Source organism: Aquila chrysaetos, chromosome 9, assembly GCF_900496995.4.
Source record: "Aquila chrysaetos chrysaetos chromosome 9, bAquChr1.4, whole genome shotgun sequence".
Classification (NCBI taxonomy): domain Eukaryota; kingdom Metazoa; phylum Chordata; class Aves; order Accipitriformes; family Accipitridae; genus Aquila; species Aquila chrysaetos.
The window spans coordinates 3,812,208-3,838,448 of NC_044012.1; the positions used below are offsets into that span (position 1 = coordinate 3,812,208).

Here is a 26,241-nt window from a genome sequence, read left to right on the forward strand (position 1 = left end):
TTACAGAGAAATAAGTAAGACTTTATTACCTGAGATGCACAATTCATGTTGTTCTGACAAAGAAGCTGGCATCTTGCCAGACGACTAAAATATTTTTAAATTACGGCTATGAACCTCTTTTGTTAACAAAATCATGATTCCAATAAAGCAGAAATCTAATAAAATAGTCACTTCCAAGCTATGTTTGCATAAGAATATTGGTTTAATTTAAAGTGGAGTTTGACATAGGGAAGCCAGGAAGAGATTTTTGCTATGAATCTATTCTAGCCCTTAATACAGGCCCCTTGTAAGACAGTAAATTATTCTTGCTGTAAAACTTCACCAGACTAGCTGAACGCCGGAGGCTGAGTCTGGTATCTGCTTGTTCCTGGACAATTTTATTTTCTTCTCTCAGATAATGTCTTAGATTATTAATTACTTCAGTCTCGAGTGAAAGCTGAGCTTTGCAGCCATGGATGATTCTTTTTTATGAAAAATAAATTCCTATGGTGAAAATCCCTAAGGTACTTGCATTGGAAAAATCGATACAGAAACTTGAAAACTTAGCTTTGAATTAAAGAAAAAAGGTAAACTGTCTATATGAAATATGAGAATATGGCATTATTTCTGCTATAGATTTATTTTCTTACCATTAATGAGTATAAATGTACATTTAATTTCTAGAAAAGTAATGTAACCTACATCATGGAGGAACTGGAAGCAATGTTAGGTAAGTACAGTTGCATCTGTCATGCAGCAGGAATGCTTGCAGTACAACCTGGTTTCCAGATATAGCTGTTTCAAATCAAAGTTATCAGCATAGAATGTCAGATCAAATTCATCACAGACAGTAGAAAAATAAAACGTTGTGATCCTAGGTGAAATTCAACCCAGTCTTCAATGGTTTTCAAATATCTCTCGTGCTGTAGAATGGCAACTCTAAAATATCTCCCCAACGAATGAAAGGTAGCCTGAGAACAAAGTATTCCCCTTTGGGTGAAGGTTCAGATGCTCTTCCCAACTTCTCTTTCAGTCAATAAGATTGCATTTTCATAGTGGGCGTCCTCCATCCGAGGATCTCAAAGTGCTTCACGAGCGTTAGTGAAAGAAGCCTCACAAAGCCGTAGGTGGGCACCGTCATTTCACCTTTGCCATGGCGGGGATGCACGTGGCTTGGCAGATTTGTGATGTGTGACAGAACTAAAAATTCCCCATCGAGCCCTGCTGCTCAGTACGGCCGCCTGTAACCCCTCGAGGTGTCTGATGGAGGTGATTGGGCTTTTATGCAGATGAGCATAAGCTCTGTAGAAGTCCGGCAATCTGCTTTCTAATGAAGTCCAATTCATTCAAATTAACACTGTAACACAATGACCGTGCTTTAGGAATGTTTGAGGTTGTATAGTCATCTATTGGGCTTATTTTAAATAGTTATAACATGGTTAATAGTTGCTTACCTACTGGTGATTAAGTTTTACATTAAGTGCAGAAGAACCTTATGTTTTAAATGCAAATATTTTTTATAATACACAGCTCACAGGATACCTGCCTCTTTTTTTTTTTTGCCAATTTAGAGCCTTGAAGTTTAGGTTGCAAACATGATGTTACGGCAACGTACAAAGCTACAGGAAAATCACATCTGCGTACTGGGAAAAGGGGGTTTTTGGCATTTTTGTTACAGGTGTTGCCTCTTCCAAATATGGTTGCAGTAAAAGTTTGCAGAAGATACAAAGCAGTGATTGGGTAAGTAAGTCAACAGCTTCTTGAGCTTCCCACCAGTAGTGGGTTTTAGCAGACCCAGCAGCCACGGTCTGATGCAGAGATCCTTGCTGCCGTCTCGGAGCTGCATTAGGTGTGCGCACAAAGTAGAGGATGCATCAAATGACTCACAACTGGACAGTAGATACACTGGAAATTACAGAAAATAACAAAATATTGGCATTCCTGCTCACAAATAATAACTGACCAGCATTAAATGTTAGCTGGGCTGTGTGGAACAAGACACATCCATGCGGAATAAGAAAGCGCTGGCCTGCTAAATGTTATGAAGATACACTTCCTAAAGCTTAACATGCAGCAGGAGAAATGGGAGTGTATTTACATTTTTAATGGGAATAGACCTTTTCATACTGACAATTCCAGACACGCTGTACTCATTAACGATTACCAGGAGCTGTGCAAGGCATTTGGGTTTATGAAGATAGCGGCCGAAGGCCGTAAAAGGGTCGTGATCACACCGAGCTAGGCGATAACAAATGCAATCAGAAGCCCTGCTCCAAAGAGCTTACAGTCTTGGTCCTACTGAAAAGAGCATTAACCCCAATCACTTGTGAAATGAGGGTGGCGGTGGTGGGAAGACCCGTGGTGAGGCTCCTGCTGCAGTCTTGGTGCTCGACTCACGGACGGGAAAGAGTGTGACCGACAGATCCGGCTACAGGCAGGGGGTTGCTGTGCTTTGCCTCTGCAAAGAGAAAGGGCCCGTTTCACTTTCAGCACCTTTTTTTTTTTTTCACATTGCTCCCAGGTTCTCCTTCCACCTCTCCCTATAAAATCTCCTGCTTGGGTATCACTGTCTGAGGCAAGAGCTGCGCTACGGCGTTGGGTCCTGCGCTAGAGCCTAGTTTATAGTCTTCACTGCCTGTGCTTGTAGAAGGAGATGGAAGGGATGGTTCAGGAGATGCTGTGGGAGAGAAAAGAAACAGAATTAAAATGGACTTGGACACTGTTCAGTGGAGCAGTGCCCAAGTAAAATCAGCAAACCATCCTATGAAGCAAGGAGCAGGAGCTTCGGGCATGGGGCAGGGAAATCCATCCCAAATCAGGCATGTTCAGGCTTATTCTTCCTTCCTGTTTGTGACGAGGACTGATAGGCACATACCAACTCTTCTCAGTATTTTGCGCTTGGGAAATGCCCCCAACTGCTTTTCAATCCTTCCTCTCCTCATCAGAGGAGACCTCAACCTGCTAGCCACTATACTTCATTTACAGAACACAGCACCTCTCTAATCTCTCTTGCTGCAGGGTGGCTTAAAAAAAAAAAAAAAAAAAGCAAGATCAAATACGTGATGCCAACATTTATATGGCTGAGAAATAGCAAAATATGCCACAAGAGGTAGATGATCGTAACTGGCAGAAGCAGACTGTGTGCAAGACATCGTGATTACATGGCAGTGGCTGTTAAATTGCAACTCATATTCTAATTTTTTTTTTTTAATAGCATGGTCCGTTTGCTACTACAGCAGATAAATGCCTTAACAAATAGCCATTGCCTAGCAGCAGTGCCCAGAGCAGTTGAAGATGGTCTTGTATTCAGGTCATATTGTGTTCTGGTTGACAGCAACCAAGACACTTTACGTAGGGAAACTCTTGCCACTAATAACTGCGTGTGCTTCTTTGTGGTATTTCCCAGCACTGCCTCTATTCATAGAAAAACAGTGTCACCAATCTTGATTTCCTTTTTTTAAATCTCGTAATGTTTAGTAGCATCTCAAAATCCCTCTGGATCATGCTAGTACATGAAAATCTCAGCTTCTTTTGGGAAGCATGTTTCCAGACTGCATAGTAAAGGGCGTCAGCAAGGGGGGGCTGTGAACTCTGATTCAAGTATAATGCTTAAACATATAAATAAACTTAAAGGTCTTTTTCTTAACTGCTTTTCCTATCCAGTCCCTTCATTATGCTGACACTAATAGCGTAAAAATGGACACGTACGGTCTGGAGCGGTGTGAATCACAGAGCTCATGTTGCTTGGGAGGACATGTCCTGGCAGCGGTTCCAGGTTGAGGTTGGAAGGTCCTGACTGGTACTGGAGATCAATGGTGGTTCCTGCAGGGGAAGTGAAAAAAGACATCATTCTTTGCATAGTTACTGAGAAGCCAGATGCTCTGGGCCAGATCTCTTTTTTTCAGAGAATGTGGAAGACCTCTGCGGGTGGGGGTTAATGTCCTGGCTTGTCTTTGCTTTCTTCCTGCTCCGGCTGTCGTCTTTGCTCTCTGCCTTCTCACTGTCTAGGCACAACCTCCCACGATGGCTGGGGTTTCGGCTAATATTCAACTGCACTGTTCATCTGTCTCTGTGTGTGTCCCAGTTACTGCTCTTATCAGGGTTTCCCATTTATTTATAACTTTTGCATGTTGCTAACAAAAAAATGTATTTTCTTCTTGCAAACCACATCAGTTTGGTAGGTTGCCTAAAAAGTCAAGTGCCCCGCTGGTGTGAAGCACTGCAAAGTGTACCCATTTCTATAAAACTGATCCTGGGTCAAATTTTCAGAGACAGGCTGGAAAAAAATGGCTTGGGGATTGGACTGGAGTGAGAAGGACCCACATTCAAGCTACAATTCAACCCGAGCCTTGACTTCCCTCCTCCCAAGACCAAGTTCTCTCTACCGTACATCCTCCAGAGAAGGACAAAACCCCAGACACGAAGCCTTGTAATGGCTTTGAAATAAATCAGCTTTGCTGTCCTTTCTCAGCCGGGGTCATACCTCCCAGCAGCATCTCCTGCAGCAAGCTGTCGATCCTGGCCACACCAAAGAGCTTCACGAACTGGACTTGCTCGATCATCTGCCAGGTGATGCTCTGCAGCGGGGGCAGCAGGAGGAGGATATCGCTGAACCGGCCTCGGGAGTCGTACTGGCGATCGTTGATGTAGTCTTCTAGGTTGACTTGGACCTGGAAGCGCATGTTCTTCACCTTCCCGGGCTCGCTCAGGCCTTTGCAGTCTGGGAGGGGAAAAAAAATGAAGTTAATTGCTGGCCTGTGTAACCAAAAAGTGTTACCCTGTCAGTCAGGTTCTGTAGAGGGAAAAGGATGAGGTGCCAGTGATCCTCTGACAATTATCTGTCAGAGTCTGCAAGTTTATCTGACAGATTAGCATTGGGCTGCTACTATTTCCTATTTCACATGGAATAGGGAAACCGTAAGGGGAATTTGGGGGGAAACGGGAATTTGAGGGGAAATAGTAAGAAAATAAGAGCTTGCTTCAGGTGGATATGTCTGGCTACTGCCATTAGTGAAGAGGAAGGATTTAGATGTTGAACCGTATTGGTCCTTCCAAGGAAATGGCCTGGAATTTTCCCCTGAAAACTTTGAGTCCCAACTGCTGCCACTAAATCCATGTAGGTTTAGTGCCTATATGAGGTAATTACACCCACTGCAGCACCAGATTCATGTCTTTGACCTGTGGTCGATTCGTTCTTCATGGTCCACTGGTCCAGTTTTGCTTAAGCAAGTAAATGTGCACTCTGGGTAGGGTGAAGGGCCGGAATTTACAGCTTTCCACTCCTGCCTCTCCTGGTATCTAAAACTGAGATTTCTGGCTCACTGGACCATTTCCTTCACAGTCTACAAAGAATCCACAAGCACCACATTTTAGGGATCACCACGCCAAGAGATTAGATGAAGTGGTTAAGAAATTATTGTATGTCAGCATGTAACTCTATGACATGCCCGCTTGTTAGCATGAACGAATTTCACTTCTGTAGAGCTTTGCACTTTTTCCTTTTAGATGAAATCACAGCGCCTCACTGTCGCAGTGATCTAAAGCTTCACTGAGATACTGATCAGCCGAGAAGGTAATTTGTAAAACTCAATTTGATAATACCACCCTTACTCAGGTTTACAGCAGGCTCTTTGGCGAGCCAAAGTTCATGATGTTTGTAAAACTCCTGTATCTTGATTTCAAATCAGCGAACACAGCAAAAAAATAACTAATGGAAGATACTCTAATTTCTCCATGCTAATAGATGCCAAAGACAAAAAGGCATTGTTCTGGACTGGGGATTGTTCCCCCATCTCTTCTCCAAGCTACAGGGCAAGACGCACTAAAGGGACTCAAGTGTTGTACCTGGAGGAGGTGTTGTGTTTGCTGTAGGCGTGTAGAAACAGGAGTGTTTGGGGGGAACCTGGGCTGAGACAGAAACCCCCGTGTTTGTGGAATGAGAATACAGCAACGGTTGAAAACAAGCTTTTGTTTGCCTCTGTGTGTTTTTGCCTGTTCATCCTGTGCGGATCAGCCCTGCCCTCCAACAAGAGCCGTTAACAGCCATCCTTGATTTTTCTGGGTACTCTGAACAGTCCAGCTCTCTGTGGTTTTTAATGCTGCTTTCTGAACTCCGGTGGATGCTCCACACTGCTGCTCAGTTGACTCACTTTGCTTATGCATAATTCAATATAGGCATATATGTCCTTAATAGCCATCTCCTTCATTTCAGACTGACGGGCTTTCCTGAAGCCAAGCTACAGAAGCAGCAAAACTCTTCCAGGGTCTGCAGAGTCTTGCACATCGGTCTGGCTGGAGTTAATACTTGCTAAATAGTAAAGTGTTCAGGAATAGGGCACTTCTAACATGTCCTTGCTGCACTGCAAAGTATTGCTCATTACAGCAGAGGCAGGTGAAATGTAGAGCTGCCGCCGAGGGGTTTTCCTCATTTTCGGAGAGCCCTCAACTCCTTTTCAAGCCCCGTGCTTGACAATCGGGAAGGAAGCTTACCTGGATCAAAGAAGATGATGGCTTTAAGGCAAGCGTACTCATTGTCATCGATCTGGATGTCCCGCAAGGGCTTCACCAACTCATCCAAGATTCTGGTGGCCACACGAGCGATTTCGAGTTCCGGGCAGTGCATTGGAATGATGAAGTCATTCCCTGGGGAGACAAGAGAAATTCGCCATCAGATTTTCTCTCTAGCTCTGCGGACACGGTCTTATCCAGAAGTTACCCCAAGGCATGTTGCCAGATAGTCCCAGTGCCCACGTGCAGCAGATTTCCAGTGTGCAGCTTCACACTCAGATTCACGACTGAGAAGCAAGCCGTCGATCTCATTCTTTGGTCCTTATTTATCTCGTTTGCACATGTCAGTGCACCCACACTGTACACAAAGCCTGCTCCACGTTCTGCTCTGGTTTACCCTCTGTTATACCTAGCATCTGTTTGCAAGTGGTGTTGCATCTTTATTTTTGGTGTGGTTTTTTTTAAATAAAGTTCTCCCTCCCTCTTTTTTTTAATGCGTGGCTTTCAAGGTCAGTATTCTCATTTTTCCAAGAATAATCCCACCTGTGTTTTTGGTGGCAGAGAGCTACATGAAAAGGAAATACCTATGTGCACTATAATTTTTAATAGACCTTTCTGCTAAGATTTTAGGCACCGATACCCAAATACCTCATTGCCTGTGTCCTGGCAATTGCAGTTACAAAAACAAGGCAACGCAGTTTGAGATGCCATTTAAATACTGGGGGCTTTCTCAACAACAATTTCAAAGCAGTAAGGGAGCACTTGTAAAAGTCCCAGTGAATTTGCTTGCTCTTTTTTACACTTCTCCAGAAACCTTCTCAAGCACTTAGTCGCAAGCCAGATGTGCAGACCATGCCCAGGAGGGCAGAGAGGATTTCAGGGAGGCAGGATACTTGGCAATGACACGGGTGTGCAAATTATAAAAGCAGGAGTGTATTTCACTACTTTACCTAATAACAGAAAATCGGTGTATGGTATGGACCGCTTGGCTACCCCGAGGAGCAGGTGTTCTCCTGCATGGGCTCTGAGCAAGGCAACCTGGAGATGGCACAGAAGAAAGAAATAATATTATGTTTGAAAAGCAGAGAACAGAACGGTGAGCTGTTGCTGTTTAGATTAAGCCAAATTTGATGTTTGCTTAGATATGTCAGATCTACAGATAAAGTACTATTAAGAGCTAGAAATTATTAGTATATCTTCACTTTGCAGAAGTGCTACATTCATGGCAAACTAAACAAAAAGGTGTTTTCAATGAAAGAGCAAAGAGGGGCTTGAGTAATTTCAGTTCTTAGGAAATAAATGGCTTTTATATTCAACTATCAAGTACCAGTAAAAGGAAAACCAGTCTTTTTTGACTGGGTCCTTGTGCAGACTGGAGTGACCAACTCTATTATATTTTGGGGGACTTTGGCTACTTGACTTATTTTTAATCGATCCCTTGTCCTTTATTATTCTTTCTCTCCTATTAGTTTATGGCTCTGCGTAGGGTGATCTATAAGTTAATGTCAGATTCTCCTGTTGAAAAGTATGGCTGGGAGTTCCTATCGAAGGCGGTGGGTTTGCAGGGAAGAGGCATTTGCATTTTACCTGGTCATCAAGTGGGAGCTCACAAAACGCCGGGATGTATTTTGCCCATTCAACCAGCACCAGAAGCTGCTGTTTCATGGATTCACACACATCGTTGATGGTTGCAACCTTCTTCATAGCAATGTCCGCGCTGTGCGCCGGACTCAGCGATGAATACTGAAAGAGAAACAACCCAGTTGCATTGGGACCAGATCGGTGCTGTTTTGCCATCCTTGATAGCAAGGATTCATTGATAACACGAGGAGCCTTCGCAGACATTAACCTCATCAGGTCATTGACAAGACGTTTGCCGTCGTGGTTGCGCACTTATTTATTTGCTCAGCAGCGTATACTGTCCAATGTACAGCCCATGGGGAAGCCTCCACGAGGTGGTGCTCGGTCCCAACAGACACCCCTCCCTCCTCCACCTTCTTCCCACTCTCCAGGCTGGCTCAGGATAAAATCTGATTAATATTCCCATTCCTAGCAGTAGCCAGCAGCACTGGGTCTCAGCTTCCCATCAATCACTTAAGCCAGCCAAATGCATGAAATGCATCCAGCCTTTCTCCCCTGAGTTGCTGTCTGGGACACAAACCACCCATTGCAAGCTCTAAAAAGCTGCGTGGGGGACGAGAGGGTTAAAACCTCGTAATTTTTTAAAAGGAAGTGGACGCATTGCTGCATGTAATACGCAACATCTGGACCATATGTTTCAGTGGAGAAAGGATATTTGCATAAGAATTTAAAGGATGCGCAGGGTGAAATTCATTGTGGAACATGAAATAAAAAAGCAATCAGCGTTAGCTGAAGCCCAGCGATTTTATTACCTTTATTTTTCTCTCCTAAAATTGTTGCTCCGGTAAAGTTACAAGAAAAGATATAATTGACCGTGACGGGAACATTGTGTTCTGAGCAGGACAGAGTGTGCAGCAAGGAGGGATAAATTTCTGCATGAAATGCAACGGATTTTTAGGGATGCAGCAACAATTTAGGCTGGGGGCAGAGGGGACCAGGGGTCTGCAACATCCCTCAGCCCTTGGAATTTCAGCTTTGCATCTCACATGCCAAAGGCTGCATCTGCTTCTTGCAGGACTTGTTGTCTTGATAATGCACCAAGGATTTTTACTGTCTGCTTTTGGATACTTCTAATGCGTTTTCTTCCCTGTGGCTTTGCGCAAGAGCCATCCAAGGGCAGAAAAAGATCCAGCCCTGGATGGTTTAGTGAGTTCCTAGCCCCATATGGAATAGCTGAAGGCCATGTACTCATTCGGAGGGCTGTCCCTGCATTTCATACCTGCTGCGCCATGGCCTCCGCCTGAGTGAGCACGTTGATGGAGAGCGAGCCGTTGTCCTCGTAGCTGCTCCTGCGAATGCTGATCCTGTCACGCTCATTCTGCACAGCTGAAATGAGAGCGAGCAGCGGTTGTGTTAGCAAGGAACTTCCCACACAACCGATGGCTGATGTTACTTTTGGTCCCCAAACGGGAGTGGATGGGGCTTTAGTGCCTGCAAGACCCTCCACTCTTGCTGGAGGCTGGAATAAGATTAAACAGGCCCTGGGGAAGGGAAAAAAGGCCACTAGAGAGGGAGAAGACCAGGCACAGGAGCAACAGAGGGCAATAAGGCCATTTGGCAGTCAGAGCATCCCCTGCCAGAATTTAGCTGGTCCTACGGGGTTTGATGCAGCTCGGGGGGGTTGGGGATTTGGTGTCGACCTTTTTCACTTGGCAATGCACCCACGCTGCTGGAGTCCTGGCCTCCCATACCCTTTTTGCCACGTCTGCACCGAGGACTCCTCTCCTGAGCTCCCAGTACAGCAGGATGCTCTTGAGGTTCCATCTTGTCTCTACGGCAGCACTGGAAAAACCATCCTCTGTTCCCACCTCAAAGCATCCTCGAAGCGTGCCCTGGCCCTGCGGCATCGCAGGCGGTGGTCCCCAGGGGACATTGCCACCGCTCACGGAGAGCAGGAAGAGTCTTCTCATTAAGGAAGCTCCAAAGAAAGGAAGCTTAAATTCGCTGATTCCCCCTTAAAACCATTCCCTCAGCCTTGCCCATCACACTGCTGATTTCAATGAGTCTGTAACCCTGCGGCAAGGCCAGCACGCAGCTGAGGGAACAAACCAAGCCAGGGTTTGTCTCCAGCTCTGCCGGCATCCTGTGCAAATCACTGCTGCAGATCAGCTCAGACCGCCCTGAACTGTTAATAACAGTGATATAACGCACCTTGGACACACTATAGTGACCACAGCAGAGTGAAGATCAGCCCTGGGCTTTTTGCAAACAGAAAGATATGGCCATGCCATGGTGAATTAGAAAAAAATGCTGATTTTTTGAGGTCCATTCCACCCTTTAACCATCCTTTTCCCTGAAGCACAAGCCACATCTAGCCCCATGCTCTGTCAACCCTGCATGTTGAACATAACAGATTTACTGTGCTTCGGCAGCTTATTTTTGCAACGCAGGCTCCAAGAACTGACTCGCCTCCACTGCAGCCATCAAGTAAAACAGCAGCAGGGAAAAAAAGCAGAATTTAGACTTAGTCCAATGTTGTTTTCAGTGTTGATTTCTCCCCCAAGCCCTATTGCCTCCATTCAGCAGCAGACAAGCCCACATGGGGCTGGAGGAAGGAGCCTGAATGCAGACTCAGCATTTTCCTGACAGCTTGTACATCTTGGCTACGTACAGCTCGGCAAGGCAATTGTCAGGTCCTTAAAGCAGAGGGAGCAGGAAGATTTAGCATGTGGTGATAATGCAACACATGCCTCCTCCTTCATAGAGCAATTCCAGGCTCCTTTTGGTTTTATTGAGGGGGAATGACTTAGGCATAGCTGTCAAAGCGCAACTCACTTCTGTGCTTTAACCCCTTGGATGTGAAATAGTGTGGTTTTGTCTCAAAAGTGGCCACTGGAGAAGATTTTTCCAGCAGCAATTTTTTGCAGAGTCAGCAAAATCCTTTTCCATCACTCTTTCGAGACTTTGCCTCGTTGCTGGGCCTTGCTTTAGAGCAAGATTCGCTCTTTGCACGGGGCACGTTTCTCTGAATTCGTGCAAAGGAGGAGACGTGGACACCGTTTCGCACACAGGGTGGGAAGGTGGGGGATTTTTTTTTTGTCAGCTCAGGTCCAACCACTGATCTGTTTTCCTAACTGGCCTCTGATGAGAGGCCAACAAAGTGAAAGGGGAAAAAAACAAGCAACAGTGACAAAAATCAATATCTCCCGTTATCGGCAGGAGCGTAGTATTTATTTTCCAGGATTTGGGGCTCAGCCTTGCTGTCAGCCGGCACCCGTTCGCCTCTGAGCTGGGGGTGTTTGAGGGGGGTCTGCTGGGATCCAGCCACCAAAGCCGTTTTGCACCTCGGAGCTAACCTTGCCTGAATGGCTGCAAGGGGCTGGAGAAGTAAAATACATCAATTTGTAAAAGATGCAATACAAATACATGTTACTGGAGCCTTTTCAGGCTATGGATAATACGCAGAGGCAATTAGACATCAATTTAGAGAAAAAAAACAACTACAGCCCTTGGGAGGCTCTGCTAACCTACCTTAGGCAGCAGCATACATTACCCTAGGCATGGTGGGGGGGTGATGGAAAAGACTGTTCGGCCGGGGATCCCTACCGGTCTGAAGGTGAAGGTGGTTATAGGAAACATAATCTATGATTAATCTTCAGAATAGATTAAGCCTTCGTGGCTTTTTTTGGTACACCAGAAAGATGAGCAGCAGCATCCAGCATTGAGTAGCAACAAGCCCTCCCGAATCCATGTCATCGCTGACGTCCTTGGAAAGTTCCCACCCAACCTTCTATGCCTGGTTTCATATCAGGTGCTCCCCCACGTAGCTCTCTGGGGGTGATGGGGCTCTTTTTTCCTATTGACAAGAAAAGATACAAATTTTGCCTTTCCAACTGAGTTACACATTTTATATAAGTCCTCCAAACCCATGCAGACCTGGTCCTAGTCCCTGATGACAGACTCCTTTAAGAAGCCTCAGCCTGTTTTTGTCCCCGGTCCTTTTATAGCACATATTTCAGTGCTTCCCTCATGCTCTGATAAGCTCAATCTTCAAGTGTAAGTGGATGGTACAGACCGACTTTCTCAAGGTGATTTGGGTGTTATCGCTGAAAGTACCCAAGATGTGACAGAATTAGATACAAAAGGGAGTTAATGTTTTACCTGCCACAAAATTAATCTATTACTGTGTGGTAATTATATTGCTATATTTATTGTGCTTGTAAAAGGGAAGGGATAGGTCACTCGTGGTGAGGCATGGGGAGTGCTCGAGGGGCGTGCTGGCCCTGAGGGTGTGTGGGCTCAGACGTGATCTTGGCTTTGCCGTCAATAAAACTCAACCAACTTGCAGGAAGGACTAAAATCCCAATGCTGGATCCCACTGCCTCCCTCCCAGGGACTACTATTTCCAGTATATGCCTGGCAGAATTTTGCTCGTCCATTTTTTTTTCTCTAATCCTGTCCTCTGCACAGCGCTCCGGTTCCCAAAGCCAAAAAAACACCGGGAAGGGCCACAGCAGCCCGGCACGAGGGGACGTCAGCGGGAACGAGTCCCCCCGATGCTGCCGGCCAGGGACAGCGTGGCCCTGACCCGGGCTTTCCCTTGGGGAAAGGGCAGAGAGGGCGAGATGGTGCCCGTATCTCCCTCCGGGGAATTGTCCTGACTGTGGGAAGCGGATGGGAAAACAAAAATATTCTCCATCTGACACAGAGGAGCCGTCGGAGGGGTTTTGTTATTCAGAGCAAGGCTGGGCACTTTTGCCATGAGGGCATCAAGGATGCCGGCGGCCGGGCAAGCTGCGGAGCACGCACAGCGGCTCTTGAGCAAACAGCGGTGTGTTTGTGGGATTGCAACAAACCCGTGTTTCCCAAACATTTTGTCCTTGCTGCCTTGCCACATAGGTACAGAGCTTGTGATGAGGAACCTCTGGGGAGTCCAATAAATACAGGCACAGGCATTGATTGGAAGGGGACAGCAGCAAACCAGTAACTTTCCATGGCAACCGCAGAGGTTAAAGCCTACATGGGAGTTACCGTTTCCATTATTATTCCACTAAAACCATCCTCATTTAACGCCGATGGAGTTGGAAATGTATTAATAAATGGCATAAAGAGAGAGCAGGAGGAGGGAGGTGTGAGTGCACCAGTGCGGTGCTGGCATTCACCAGTGCTCACAGTGTTTCTCTCTCCGCTGATAGATTTACTCCTGCTGCTGCCTGATTAACTTATATGCACAAATAATTTTTTTCCCCAAGCTACCTCTGATTTTGTAGGTGTGGTGTATTTTTTTGCAAATAAATCCAAATGGTACATGCACATTTAATCCTTTCATGGGCTTTTGGCCTAATTTATGATTATCACAAAGCAGGGAAGATCCTTTATCTTTTCCATCCATCTTTGCAATAAACCGCAGTCCCAGCCTTCTGAAAGCTGGCAGAAGAGATGTGCAAGCAAAAGGTATGAAACAAGATAGAGGTCCTGTGAAACACTAATAAACCTGTCCTGTAAACCTGTCCAATTTCACAAAAATAAATAAAAAATAGCCTCAAATCCTCCCACTGTGTTGTGGCAGTAAGTGATACAATAATTCTTTTTACTTCTCCGTAAAACTAAAGGAGTTCACGTACATTCATAAATTACTTTAAAGGGGATGAGAGGTTAAATATTAACCCCTCTTTTTTTCATCAACAAACTGAATCCTGACAGCGCAGTGCTGGCAATTCAAAAGGCTTCCAGGTTTTTAGACGCTCAGCTCCATGTGAGTAGATCACCTGGCTCACTTTAAAAATCACACCCTGCTAATTTATTCAAGGTTAAACATAATCTCAGTAAGATGCTAAAAATAATATCCTGCTGTTTTCTTTGGGTGTTTAAGTATATCTGGTGCACTCCTCATCCACTGATGCTGTAGTGACCAAAAACCTGTCTGGTAGCATTGTGCAAAACAATAGAAATCAAATCTTCTCCTGTGCAAAGAAAGAAAATCAGAGGGAACAGCCAGAAAATCCCCAAAACACCCAGACTACCCTGCAGTGGTCCCAGCCTTAACCACAAAACAAGAACAAAAGAGTGAATCTCCTGTAAAAATCTTAAATCCTGATCATAGTGGTGTTTCACGAGACAAGAAGGGCTTTGCCTTCAAGCAAGCCTTTTCTCTCCCCTCGTCCCAACTTTAATGATTGTTTACTTGTAGTTATTAAAGGGAATTATTGACACCAAAAATGTAATTGGGATAGGAGTGTTTCTGAAAGAGCTAATTTCTAGGAAATCTGGGGACTGGACCTCCCACAAGACTCCAGTTTTGGCCCTTTCTTGCTCTTGCTGGTGCCGATGGAACCTGGATCCCATCTCAATGCACGAGCCTGGAGGCATAGGGCTCGTGTGTGGGACAGTCCCAGTCCTTTCCGAAAGCAGGATCAAATTCAGAGTGTACACACAAGACAATCTAAAGGACCCTACTGATGCTTTTGTCAACAACGTCCATCCAGCTGCCCCAAACCCGTAGTGAACCTATAGCCCGACTGCGCTGTGCTTCCAGCACCAGCCCGTGCTGAGACCCTCAGCCCTGCACCGACACTGCTGCCACTATAGACAGCCAGTTTAAAGCTAGCTGGGATATTTGCATTGTATGGCTTTTTCTTTAGGCAGAACTCTCCCTTCTACCAGGCCAGATAATATAGCCCCTCTCAATCTGTTACAGACTAGAGTTGTTTCCAACAAGGGAAAAGAAGAGAAAAAGAAAGATCCAAATGTGTCATGTCACTTCTTACAACACAGAAAGACTGGGAAAAAAAAAAAAACCAAAACAAAAACCCACTCTGGATCCAAAATTCCAGTTTATCAGTTAGTTTTGCTGGGATGAGAACATTCGGGGAACAGCAAGTTTTCCGATATTGCGCGCACACCCTTGGAGCAGTGGGTCAGTGGGGCGCCGGCGGTGGGGAGCGTGCGAGGGTGACACAACCCTGCTCACCCCACCCCAGGTGTACTGTCACAGACAGGCTGGGAAAAGGATCGTTTCCAGCTTCTTCCCCTCTACTGTGAACAAACAATGCTGTTACCACACCCTGGAAAGTCTGATTGCTATTATATGGGCCGGCTGCAAAGTGGTGTGCGCCAGAGAGTGACAAACTCTTGCGTGCCAGTGCTGGGACAACGGGACACACTGAGTGTGGATGTCACAGCTGTGGTGTCCCAACACGAATTGGTGCATGCCGCCAAAAGATTTTGTACTAACATTTGTATCCTCCTAATACTGCTCTATCCCAAGACATGGCTTCTCTTTTTCCCTAATGCTTCGCAATACTGTTTAATATTAATCTAGAACCACCCTAAAGCAAATAACTGTGTTCTTTTTGTGCACACAATTGTGCAAGAAAATTTCGTTCGCAGTCCTGCACACATGCTTTGGATATAGCTCTGGTCAGCTAAGCTAATTTCCGCAAAGCAGTTGCTCAAGGTGCTTTAAAACCTTCCTTACCAAACACATGAGCAGTTTGTGAGCACACAACCTGACTGTGCACTCATAAAAAAAGTTTCAAAGAATGTGACTATGTGGAGCTTGAAATGAGTCATCTTCCATCAAGCTGCAATCAATAATGAAGACATGAGCCAAGGTTTTATAACTTTTACCATAAAACCAATAAAAATCATGCTTCAGCTAAAAGAATGGATCTGATAACCAGATTTCAGCCTTTCCAAGCTGTGGAGCTTGCTGCATCGGCAATTGGCTCCATCCCCATGTAGAACTGACCAGATATGCTTTGGTTTGGTCTTTACTACTCTGAGGGCTATTTTTTTTCCATCTGCTGTATTTACTCCATTTCTCCTAAACTAAACCAGCAGGCATTTTTGCTACATCCATGACTTATGCCAAATTGCAAGACACCCTTGTTCTCCAGGAAAACATATGGTCAGAAGGTTGGAAAGATTTTTTCATCACCAGTGAAATCTTATGAATTACCAGAAATCAGTGACAAATTTCCCCTTGGTTTCAGTGGGACCATGATTTCACCCCGTGGGTAAAGGGTGTTTAACTCGGTGGCATGGAAAGAAACTCTCAAGTTCCTTTCTAGCTCCCTCACCCTTTAGCTGTCAATGGGTTGGAAAATAGCACAAATGAAGGGTGAAGAGTGCTGAAACCATCACCCAACTACCTGCACATCAGGGGGATGTACCATCTCTCGTGGGCTGGGCCCCCGCTTTGCTAAGCACTCAGCATACAAAGACAATCTTCTGCCCGAAAAGCTTGGAGTAAGTAAAATAGTATCATCCATGCTCTCCCACTATGCAAACACTGAACGATCAGAGCTCAGAAATGCTATGATAGGTCCCAAACTTTCCCAGGGAAGCTGGCTGGAGGGAGTTAAGGCATAGGTTAACAGAAGTGGGTTTTTCTCTTGCTTAGCATTAGGCACTGTAACACTTAGTATTTCCTTTAGTGTGTTGGAAGGGCACTTCCCGACGGTCACTGGTACCCAAACGCTCTACAACGCTCCACCTCCCTCTTAATACAGCCAATGTGAAGTGCAACAAAAAGCATCGGCCAACATTAGGTGGTCCCTTCAGTACTAGTGCTAAGAGTAGCTCTAGCGTGGTGCTATACGCGCCACGAGGACAGCACTACCTACAGAAGGGTTTGGCTCTGGCTCAGGTCCCAGCTCAGGGGACGCAGGAGCACTCCCGGTGTGCCCTGTGCCGCGGAGGAGCAGCTCTCGCACCGTAAGGCATCGTCTTCACGCTGTACTTTGCCCTAAGGGTTGCACCAAGCTACTTGAGCATCAGCCAAGTCAACCACCAAGCGCTACTCGGCAGTAGTCAGTTGTTGGCATTTACGAGACGGAGGACGGCAGGTCCTCTCTGAGATTGTCCCAGCTGGGGTTAGGAGTCACACTAGCAGGTATTTAGCAAGGGAATTTCTGTTGTGAAACAGTTAGAGGCTAAATAAAGCCTGAGGAAGCCCATCCCTTTCCCAGTATAAATATATCCTAAAGAGACCAGCCTCCCAGGATGGGTGAATACTGTCACAAGGCTCTAATTGAGATTCCCACCTGATAAGATAGGAAATGGGGCTTTCAGCTTCAACAAGAAATCTCTCACTGTGACACACGAGCATTATCTCCCCAGGCCAGGGCTGCCGCTGCTCTCCATCATGCTCTGCAGCGGGAGCAGGGCCAGAGCCAGCAGCAGGCAGTTTTGCAATGTCTCTTTGCACCTACCTTCTTTCTTCATGCCAGCTCTGAAGCACTTCTTCAGCCTGCAGTACCTGCACTGGTTCCTCTTGTCTTTGTCTATCACGCACTGTCGGCTGAACCTGGGAGGAGATGGGAAATAAAATATGGAACAACCGGCCTGGCACCTGCACCCCACTCGCCCTGAGCAGCCCCAAATACAGTCCCAGACCTCACTGAGCTACGCATTGCCTGAACCCAGAGAAGAGCCAAAGGTTCGCAAGAAAAGGATTGAATCAACGTCGGCTTGGCCCAGTTCCTCATCTTCCCCACTGCCGTTCCTGCCAGCTGGGAGCGCAGCAATTTCAGACCACCCACCCTGCGAGGACTGTGATGGTTTTGGCTGTGAAAGCGTGACTGTGACTCAAGTTGTGCTGGTGCCTGGTAGTGTAGGAACTCCATCTCCCCCTTTCAGACAGTTATTGGACGTCGGGCGTCAGGACTCGTTTGATCCCGTTCGTTAACGCTGTCCTGCTTTGTGGAGAATAGTTACACTATGGACCACAAGCTCTTTTGTGTCTTCAGCCTAGTTTTGAGGCAAGTGGCCTCCTATTTCCTATTCATTTCAATGGGGGATTTAGGAACCCATGTGCTGTTCAAGGGGTGGCCCATGTAGACTTGGCAGTTCTTGCCACGGTGGGAGAAGCGATGGAAGAGGAATCTGCCACACAGAGAGGAGACTGCGTGGGTTGCTCTGGGACCATCATCAGGTTGTAAAAGCTGAGGCATTTTTCCAGACTGGTAAAAAGCCAAAGGTACAAAGGCCCGAAGACTTTCCAAAGAATTCACGCCTGCGATAAACAACAGAGCTCCGAGCTGGGCTAAATACAGCGCGGCTCACCAAATAAGGATTTGCAGACAAGCAGGCATTTGCCATTTGCTTGGCTTCAATGCTGTGGATCTTCCCTGAGCTGCCAGATATCACAGAGACTCATGGTTTCCTGGGGAGGGGCAACACCTCCACTCCCAGGAGCCTGAGAGCCGAAATTTCAAAGAAATCAGTAGTAGCTGTTGCCTCCTCTTGCAGGGATCCCATGGTTCCTGGGATTGGCACCGTGTGGGTGGATGCTGCTGTCACCCTGCGTGTCTTTCACGGCTGGTGTGTCCTGGAGTGATAAGGACCCCAGGAGCGTTTTGAACAAACAAGGTGACTCACGTTGCAAAGATTTGGAATGCCCTTAAAGGAGGAAGAGTTCTGGAACAGAAAGAAAACTTCCAGGTTTTAATTAGAGATGAAGGGCTTGAGTGTATTTGGGTTTGTTCTCCCCTTCCTCCAGTGCTAAAATAAACACCATTTTTCTAAGGTCAACCAAGATAGCTGCTGTATAATTTATAGCCTCCTCCTGCTAAAAAAATTCTCTCAAATGTATACCTGTGCGCCAAAGTGGACATGAATCATCACTGGTCCATGCTAGGTTCTCAGAATGATTGTAAAATCATCAGCGATATGTCAGCGCACATAGTTTAATGATTTAAAAACAAAAATGGAGACACTGTGGGGGAGGTGGAGGTTTTGGAGGTGGCAGGTTCTTGGATGCTTGCTGCTTTTTACAGGGAAAATCAAGAAACACTGCATTTGAGATGAAATCTCTGGAGCTTTCGTCCTTTGCCACCTTGGCTTTCCCTTGCTGGGCTGTGATAAGGTTACGGTGTCACTCCACACCCAGAAGCTGTACTTACAGATTATACACCCCAGTCAAACCTCAGGTCTATAAGTTTCCCTTGATTTACACCGTGGGTGAACTCATGAAATGGATTGCTCGGTGTCACAAAAGGCGTCAGGGTCCAGGATGAGATAGGACTTGGCTTACTCCTTAGCTCCCTGTCTTCCAGCCAGAAACTAAACTGCAGTATTACTGTTAGCATTCACGGCATGATAATTCCGCATATGGGATAAGGGCCCCGTTGTACAACCTGATCTCCACCCCAAATTATTTACAGCGTCAATAAATTGTATTTATTTATTGCAGAAGGGGCATGTACCTGCAGGAATAGACATGGTTCTTGCGGACGCTTCTCCTGAAGAAGCCTTTGCAGCCGTCACAGCTGGATGCCCCGTAGTGTTTGCCCGTCGCCCTGTCCCCGCAGATGGAGCAGAGGGAGCCGATGCCGTTGGTGAGCAGGTTGGTGTTTGCTGATTCAGCTGCGATGGCCTCTGCGGGCAGAGAACAGGGACCGTTAGACCCCTCTGTGATGGAAACCAGAATCAGCTGACGGCAAGTTGCTTTTTTTAAGCAAAGCACGTGCTGACCCAGCCCCACACACACACGTGTGCACAGGCAGTATGTGTTGCTAGTAAAACCTCCAGATTGATGGCCGTGCTCTTCTCAGCCTCAGCTGAGAGTAACTCAGTTGCTTTGCTTCTGATATTGGTGTTTTCCTTTGCTGCAGTGAACAGAGAGATTTCAAGCTGCCTAACCCAACATGCTCATGAGAATGTAACAATTACCACTACTTTTCTTGACAGATGTAGAAAAACCTTACCTGGATGTGAGATAGTTACATGGTTTTGAGGGATGGGGAGCCACCTCCCCAGTTACACACCTGGAGAACATGGTTCAAAGCGGGTGGCCATAGAAGACAGTGGAAAGAACATCATTGACTTGAATAAGTAGAAAGCAGAGAAGAGACAGCAGAAGCAGGAAGGACAAACTATTTCATGCACATGATAGAGGTGTTGGAGATAAAAGGCTGCTCTTGAGAGCTCCTCTGCAGCTGGAAGACAGAGCCAGCTGCTCCCACAGGGCTTACTTTAGTTCTCCTAAGTCTGGTTCTTGCTCTGAATTGCCCTCTGAAGAGGCTTATTGCTTTCCACTGGAAAGCAATAGAGGTGTGCAGGAAGATTGACCTTCTAAATTAGGGACCTAAAATTAGGTCATATGAATGCCCTCTGTCATGTCCTCTGTTTGCACCCACTCATTTGGGGCAGGAATAGCTCTGCCCCTGCCTGGCCTGTGTATACACTGCTGAAAACTCCCCTTTAAACTTCTCCCTTGGCCTTAACCACCAGACTCGCTGCCCTCTTAATCCGCCTAATTTGAGGCACAGCTTGGGGAAGAAAAAAAAAGGGAAGGAAAAAAAAAAAAAAAAAAAGGAGACACTTGAGAAGACGCAGATGACAGTGTTTACATCTCGCCGAGAGGAGGAATGTTTGTGGAGTCTGTCCTGACCTGGGCACTCACTGCAGGTTGGTTTTATGAATTTGTCACACCTCTGGGAGCATGTTCTTCACGCCAGGGGAGCCGATCTCATGGTACAGTGACATCGGCAAAGCCTCTGGGACAAGATGCATCCTGCCTCGCAGAAGAGATGAGCGGTGATGAGAAAAGCTCAGCTGCTGTTGTTTGGAGCAACAACAAATCTTAGGGAAAATTACTCAGAGGGGAGGAATTGGCATCTGATCCGGACAGTCTAGAGAAAGTTTTCTAATGCATAATACATAAAAATAGCTTTGGGTAATTCACACACAACATGTATATATACAGAGCGAGAGAGAGAGAAGGCTATTTTTGTATATGAATACACATCAAAAAAAAAAAATAGTGAAAATATTTGCTATGCAATGAATATTGTAATCAAAAGCCAGGAAAAAAAAGCCAATAAAGCTTTCGTTTTTCAAAAACTGCGAAGTTTTTTAGCTAAGGCTAAGACATTTTTAGCTAAGACTTCACAAATGCAAAGGTCAGACTTCCTTTCCCTGCCTCAAAACCCCCTTTTGATCTATATTTCACCTTCTAACGTATGGATGAATAAATAAGTAGGCTGTAGCAAGATGGGAACAACATGACAAGAAAGAATGACAGCATCAAAATCATTCTTGGGTCATAATGACGGGAATTGAGATTTACCTGTTCCCAAAATCCATGTAAGATGCTCCCAGCTCTGACAGTTGTCAGTAAGTGGCACTTGGGTCCTTTGGGAAAATTGTCTGCATCAGTGCTTAATGGTAATTTACATTGATTTTTAGGTTTTTTTACATTGATTCTTCATTTTATTTTGCTTGATAACTCAGTATTAAATGAGCTGTACTAGAACATTCCTTCGAGGGTCACTGTACTACCAAACATTCGTGCATCTGTTGCTCCATCTATTTTTTTGAAGGAACACATGACCATAAACAAATGTGCCTACTGTGCTGGATTCCTTTTAAAAATTTGCACAACAAAAATAAAGATAAGAAGGCCAATTTTCTCTTCGCTCCACTCATGCTTTCTCTACTGACTTCAAAGGAATCAAGTCAAGGTCATACAGCTGGGGTCTCCAGTGGACATTTCATCCTTCAGCTGGGTCCAGGTTGCAAAATGTTCCTAATGCTAGAAAGCATTTACTCACCAGAGAAAACTTTTTTCCCCTTATGTGAGTAAGACATGTGAGGAGCTACTTGCTGATATAAGGAAGAAATTAATAATCTGGCCCTAAACCAAGTATTACTGAAGGAAGGACCATCAGCACTGAGTATGTGAGGGCCCATGGAAGTTAGCAAACCAAATTTTGCTCTCACTTGTACCCATGAAAACACAGACAAGCCCATGGGCTACAGTTAAGTTGTGTGGCTCTCTGTTAGGGGAGATACATAGCTAGAAGTTTGGTCCCTGTTAGGTAGCCACGTGTCATTTTCAGCTTGGTTGAACGTAAACAGAAATTTTAAAAGAAGTAAAGAAAAGGAAAGCCCTAAGCCAGTATGCACATGTTAATTATGATGATAGATTTTAACTAGAAAATCCTGTCACCAACTAATGATGAGTTCCAAATGAGAATTAGCTCAGAGAAGAGCAAAAGCGCAACAGATATCGCGTGTATCAGCAGTCTGTTTTGATGTGACTTTCAAACCTACCCAGTATTTGAGGAATGTCTGGGTTTTCCCCGGACTGATCACTGCTAGGAAAATCAGAGGAAAGCCAGGATCCCTGCTAGCACAATCGCCTGCCTGTGAAATCAGCTGCAAACTGTAGACCGTTTACTTCAGTGATTCAGCTTCGTTTAACCTGTTGTGCCTCTCTAGAGAGGTTGCTACCTGGAGCTCAGCACCGCACTGAGGTGGGCTCAAGGGCTGCTAGGATGGATCTGGTCAGAGTCCAGCTGGCTCACGACAACTGAAACAATCTCACAGCTGTCCTCACCACCCTGGAGAGAGATGCTCGGAGACGTGTATTGGTTATAGACACTCATCACCGTGGTATAACAAAAGAGTTCCTAAGCCATGCCACAGTGCCTCTGAAATTTCTCCCAGAGAGAGATGCAACTGATGATGTTCTCCAAGAAGAGACCATAACTCATCTTGACCTTGTGTGGGTCCCAGGCTGAGCTGAAGACCTGTGGTTGTGGTCAGACTCCTCACTAGGGCTGTCCCGGACGTTCACTGGCAGAAAAATCTGAAGTTTCAACCATCTTTTGCGAGTTATATATAAGCAGCGTGCAGTTTGGGAACTATAGACTAGCTAATGCTGATGAGAGTATCCCAGTGGCTTCACCAGCTTTGGGGTCAACCAAGCTCACAACTGGAACACGTACAAATTGTTGTTACCTACTGCCTCTGCATGTAAGTCATTAACTAACCAGGGCTGAAATGAAGATGCCAAGTTTTACAGTGATAAGAAACGTCAGGGAGGATGGTCTCAGGGAGGATGCTGCTGGGGAATGGTATCTGGCTTCCATTCAGAGCTGGAGCTCTGCACAATATCTGACCACTGCAGACCTCTGCTGCTTCTCCTTTCAGTTACGTTTCTGGCTACATCTCTTCTAGATGCACATTGGATACAAGAATTACCTTGCAATACTTTCCAGAATGACTTTTGCTTTTATCTACCCAGAAATCCAAGCCAGTCTCGGTGCATATAATTTGCAGCTAACAAATCCCCAAATTACATGTGCTGGGCTAGAATGTAAAGAGATCATAAGTGAGGGTTTAAGGCGTGCACATGCAGTCAAACTTGGTGGCCAAAACCAGCGTTGCGAAACCTGTGCATACAAGGGTTGTAGGGCTGGACAGGGGCTAGCACTGAAGCCCTGGCCACGTGCAGGTCAGCCGCTTTCTACATCAGCTTTTAGCAAATAGAGGAGGAGTTTTTGAGATAAAACATAGCTTTGATTTAGTGTTCCTACAGTAACAATGACGAAGAGGCCAGCCAGAAAGGCCAGAGCTCCTCGCAAGCACGTGTAAGCTTGAGGGATAGTCAGGCACTGTCAAAATATCTTTGATGGCTTTTTCATGGTCCAAGTTGGGTCAGACCGCAGCGGGGCTGGGAAAGGTGTTTTGCCAACCTTGTGCCAGAGTCGCAAGGATCAGCAAGGTGTTTGAGTGCTGAGACAGGAAAATGAGCACCACTGTGGGAGAAAGTGTTCACCGACACTTGACTAAAGAATTAGTGCAGTATTTCAATAATGCTTCATATTTTAAGCAAAATGACAACTCTGACAAGAGCGTGAGGAAATGTGTATTAACAGCACATAAACCCCAAGTGAGAATATGGCTTGTAATGCCAGCCAAGGTAAAGGAAACAAATTTGTACAGACTCGAAAATTTCTGCAGTTACAACACATATTTTATAAAGGAAAGACAGGATTAACATTGATTTTCGTTCATTTCCTTTTGCCATCCTTTCTATTTAAAACAGACAATTTTTTATAGTCCTTCTCCACTCCCATAATGGATTCTATTCTTTATTTTGAATTAGTCTCAAAATATTTGGCAAATTACGGGTACTTAGAGGTGGAAAATCCAAAATATATATCTAGGCAAATCTCAAAATTACAGCAGCTTCCTGAAGCAGAATGCTTAGCACCAGAAGTGCTGCACATCATTAATCAACCCAAAATTTTCATGAAATATTATTCCAAAGAAGGAAAGAGTCGGTTTCAAGAAAGCATGACCTTATTTAAAAATATTCTAATTTTTGCTTTTAAAATTGTTCAGAATGTAAGAAACAGTCCCGAGTCCATTAAAATAAATATTGTACCGCTTCCTGTTTGTGTTTATAGAGGGCAAAACTGCCATTAGATTTAGCTGGGGAAACGACACAGACAAATCTTGCATAACGAGAAAGATACAGCTTAAAACAATCCAGTATATTTTTAAAAATACCTAAAATGAGGTTATTTCTTGATTCTAACAATTTTAAAAATAGTTCTGCAACTACATAGTAGCTCTGTGAACTGTTATTGGAGTTACATATGGGAACTGAACTCAGCTGGTTAGCAATGTATTTCCATGCATGGACATTTCAGGTCTTTTTTGAAGTTATTTTTATAAACGGTAGAAGAGGACACTTACCCAAGTCAAACAAGCTAATTTCAAAACAGCTAGTTCCCGAGAGCAGTTACTCATTAACAGCTAGACAAATAACACAATACTGATCTAGATAAACTTCAGAAAAAACTCAACCTGTCAGTTCCACTGTGTGAAACAACAGAGAGCCCCAAACAGGTTTTGGTAGTTAACTTGCCAAATTATCTTGAATTTTGAGGAAATTTGTACCACTCTAAAAAGTAAAAAATATCTTGTTGTTCAGCAGCAAGTGACAAAGAGAAACATCTGTGTTAAATAACATTTCTGGAGTAGGATGGCAGATGGAAACCTTTCTGCAAGAATAAGAAATAAGATCCAGTCTATCTGGAGCTGGCAAAAAAATATATTGAAAATCCTTTATTTGGGGACAGACAGAACTTTTCTTGAAGTCAAATTTAGATTCCAATTTCTTTGGGCCTTTTGACTTTATTTGTCTCCTGACATCCCTCCATGTCCCACAATAATAAGTCTAATCATTTTATATTGTAGATGATAGCCCTACTGAAACTCTGATTTCTTTTGATGAGACAGCTAATGAGCAAACGTGAGACCCTGAAAATCCCATCTTAATTTCACTAAGCTTCTTAACAAATTAAATGAAATGCTGCCAAAGCTCTCCAAAGGCATTGCAAACATCAGAATCTCATTCAGTTACATGATTGAGTTTGTGCTATATGACTAAAATGTCCTTTATTTTTCACACAGTGAACAGTTAATTTCATGGAATAGCGTTCACTTTATGTCAGAGTATTTTTGGCTACTCAAAACCTAAATGTATGTCACGCAATACGCTTTATTTCTGTGAACAAAGCGGAAGTCTTGGCATATAAACACTCACGCCTCACAGCCAAGTTCTTCGTGTGCTGTAAAAGCTTTTAGACCATCTTGGTAGCCAGAAAAAAAATGTAAGGCAAGTAACAATTTGGATATTGCTTCTCGATCTAAGTGCCTCGGAACAAGTTAAATTGGACACATGGTGTATTGTCTGAATAATAGACAAACGCCATTTGAGATGGTTTTTTTTTTTTTTCCCCCAAGGATTAAATATGAACCTAGGTCATATATGGGAATGAAACACACATTTTAAGGAAGAAATATCAGTAATAACTCCTCTCATAAGTCATACTGAGGGACAAACCTATGGCGTGCCATGAAGAGCTCTACCAACATTTGCAATACCTCGTGGGCTCTTCAGGACATGACGCTCAGCCCACCAAGGAAAAGAATATCTCAAAATAGCACCGGCAAGTGAAGGGATCCCATTACAGCCCAAACAGAACTGCAGATGCAACAGAAGTTGACAGGTCAGCTGCTTAAATATTACCCCTTCCACCCTTTGCCCCACACCTCCTACCTGCCTTTCCTAGCTGTTCAGCTTTATAACAAAGGTAGTGGAGGTTATTCAAGAGGAAGCGAACAGAAATCTCACCGGTGTTATTGGGGAGCACCCGAAGGTTGTCAAATTCCAGCATGGTATAAGAGGAATCCAAGGAGTCGACGTAATCTGGCATATCCATGTCCATGATGGACTGACAAAGCTTCATTATTACTTGTCAACAGCAAGGGAAGCGGCGAAAAAACAGCCCTGCTGTCAATCACGGCCAAGGTTTCCTCTGCAAAGAGAGACACCCCAGCCCTTGCGATGACAAATCATTACCCAGC

At 45.0% G+C, this 26,241-nt stretch overlaps 1 protein-coding gene across 3 annotated transcripts; it reads right to left on the reverse strand.

Annotated features, from left to right (window-relative positions):
- Positions 1–26,241, reverse strand: LOC115346423 (hepatocyte nuclear factor 4-beta-like). Of its 3 annotated transcripts, none has more exons than XM_041126323.1 (10): positions 26,012–26,241; positions 19,278–19,455; positions 17,283–17,377; positions 9,347–9,453; positions 8,074–8,229; positions 7,437–7,524; positions 6,469–6,621; positions 4,463–4,699; positions 3,688–3,801; positions 1–2,437 (listed from the first exon to the last, which is right to left on the reverse strand). In XM_041126323.1, the coding sequence occupies exons 1-10, from the start codon at positions 26,121–26,123 to the stop codon at positions 2,373–2,375; spliced, it is 1,305 nt and encodes a 434-aa protein (XP_040982257.1). In that variant the 5' UTR covers positions 26,124–26,241; the 3' UTR covers positions 1–2,372. The 3 variants fall into 3 exon arrangements, with proteins under 3 accessions (XP_040982257.1, XP_040982256.1, XP_029882318.1); XM_041126322.1 differs by having other exon boundaries at positions 1–2,656; positions 26,012–26,239; XM_030026458.1 differs by having other exon boundaries at positions 1–2,656; positions 19,278–19,449; positions 26,009–26,239.

Coding starts and splice junctions, on each gene's coding strand:
- LOC115346423 (XM_041126322.1), bottom strand. CDS start 26,123: ATGAAGCTTTGTCAGTCCATCATGGACATGGATATGCCAGATTACGTC. Junction 17,378..19,277: donor AACCATGTCTATTCCTGCAG/GTACATGCCCCT, acceptor ATCTCCTCCCAG/GTTCAGCCGACAGTGCGTGA. Junction 2,657..3,687: donor GATTCACACCGCTCCAGACC/GTACGTGTCCAT, acceptor TCTCTCCCACAG/CATCTCCTGAACCATCCCTT.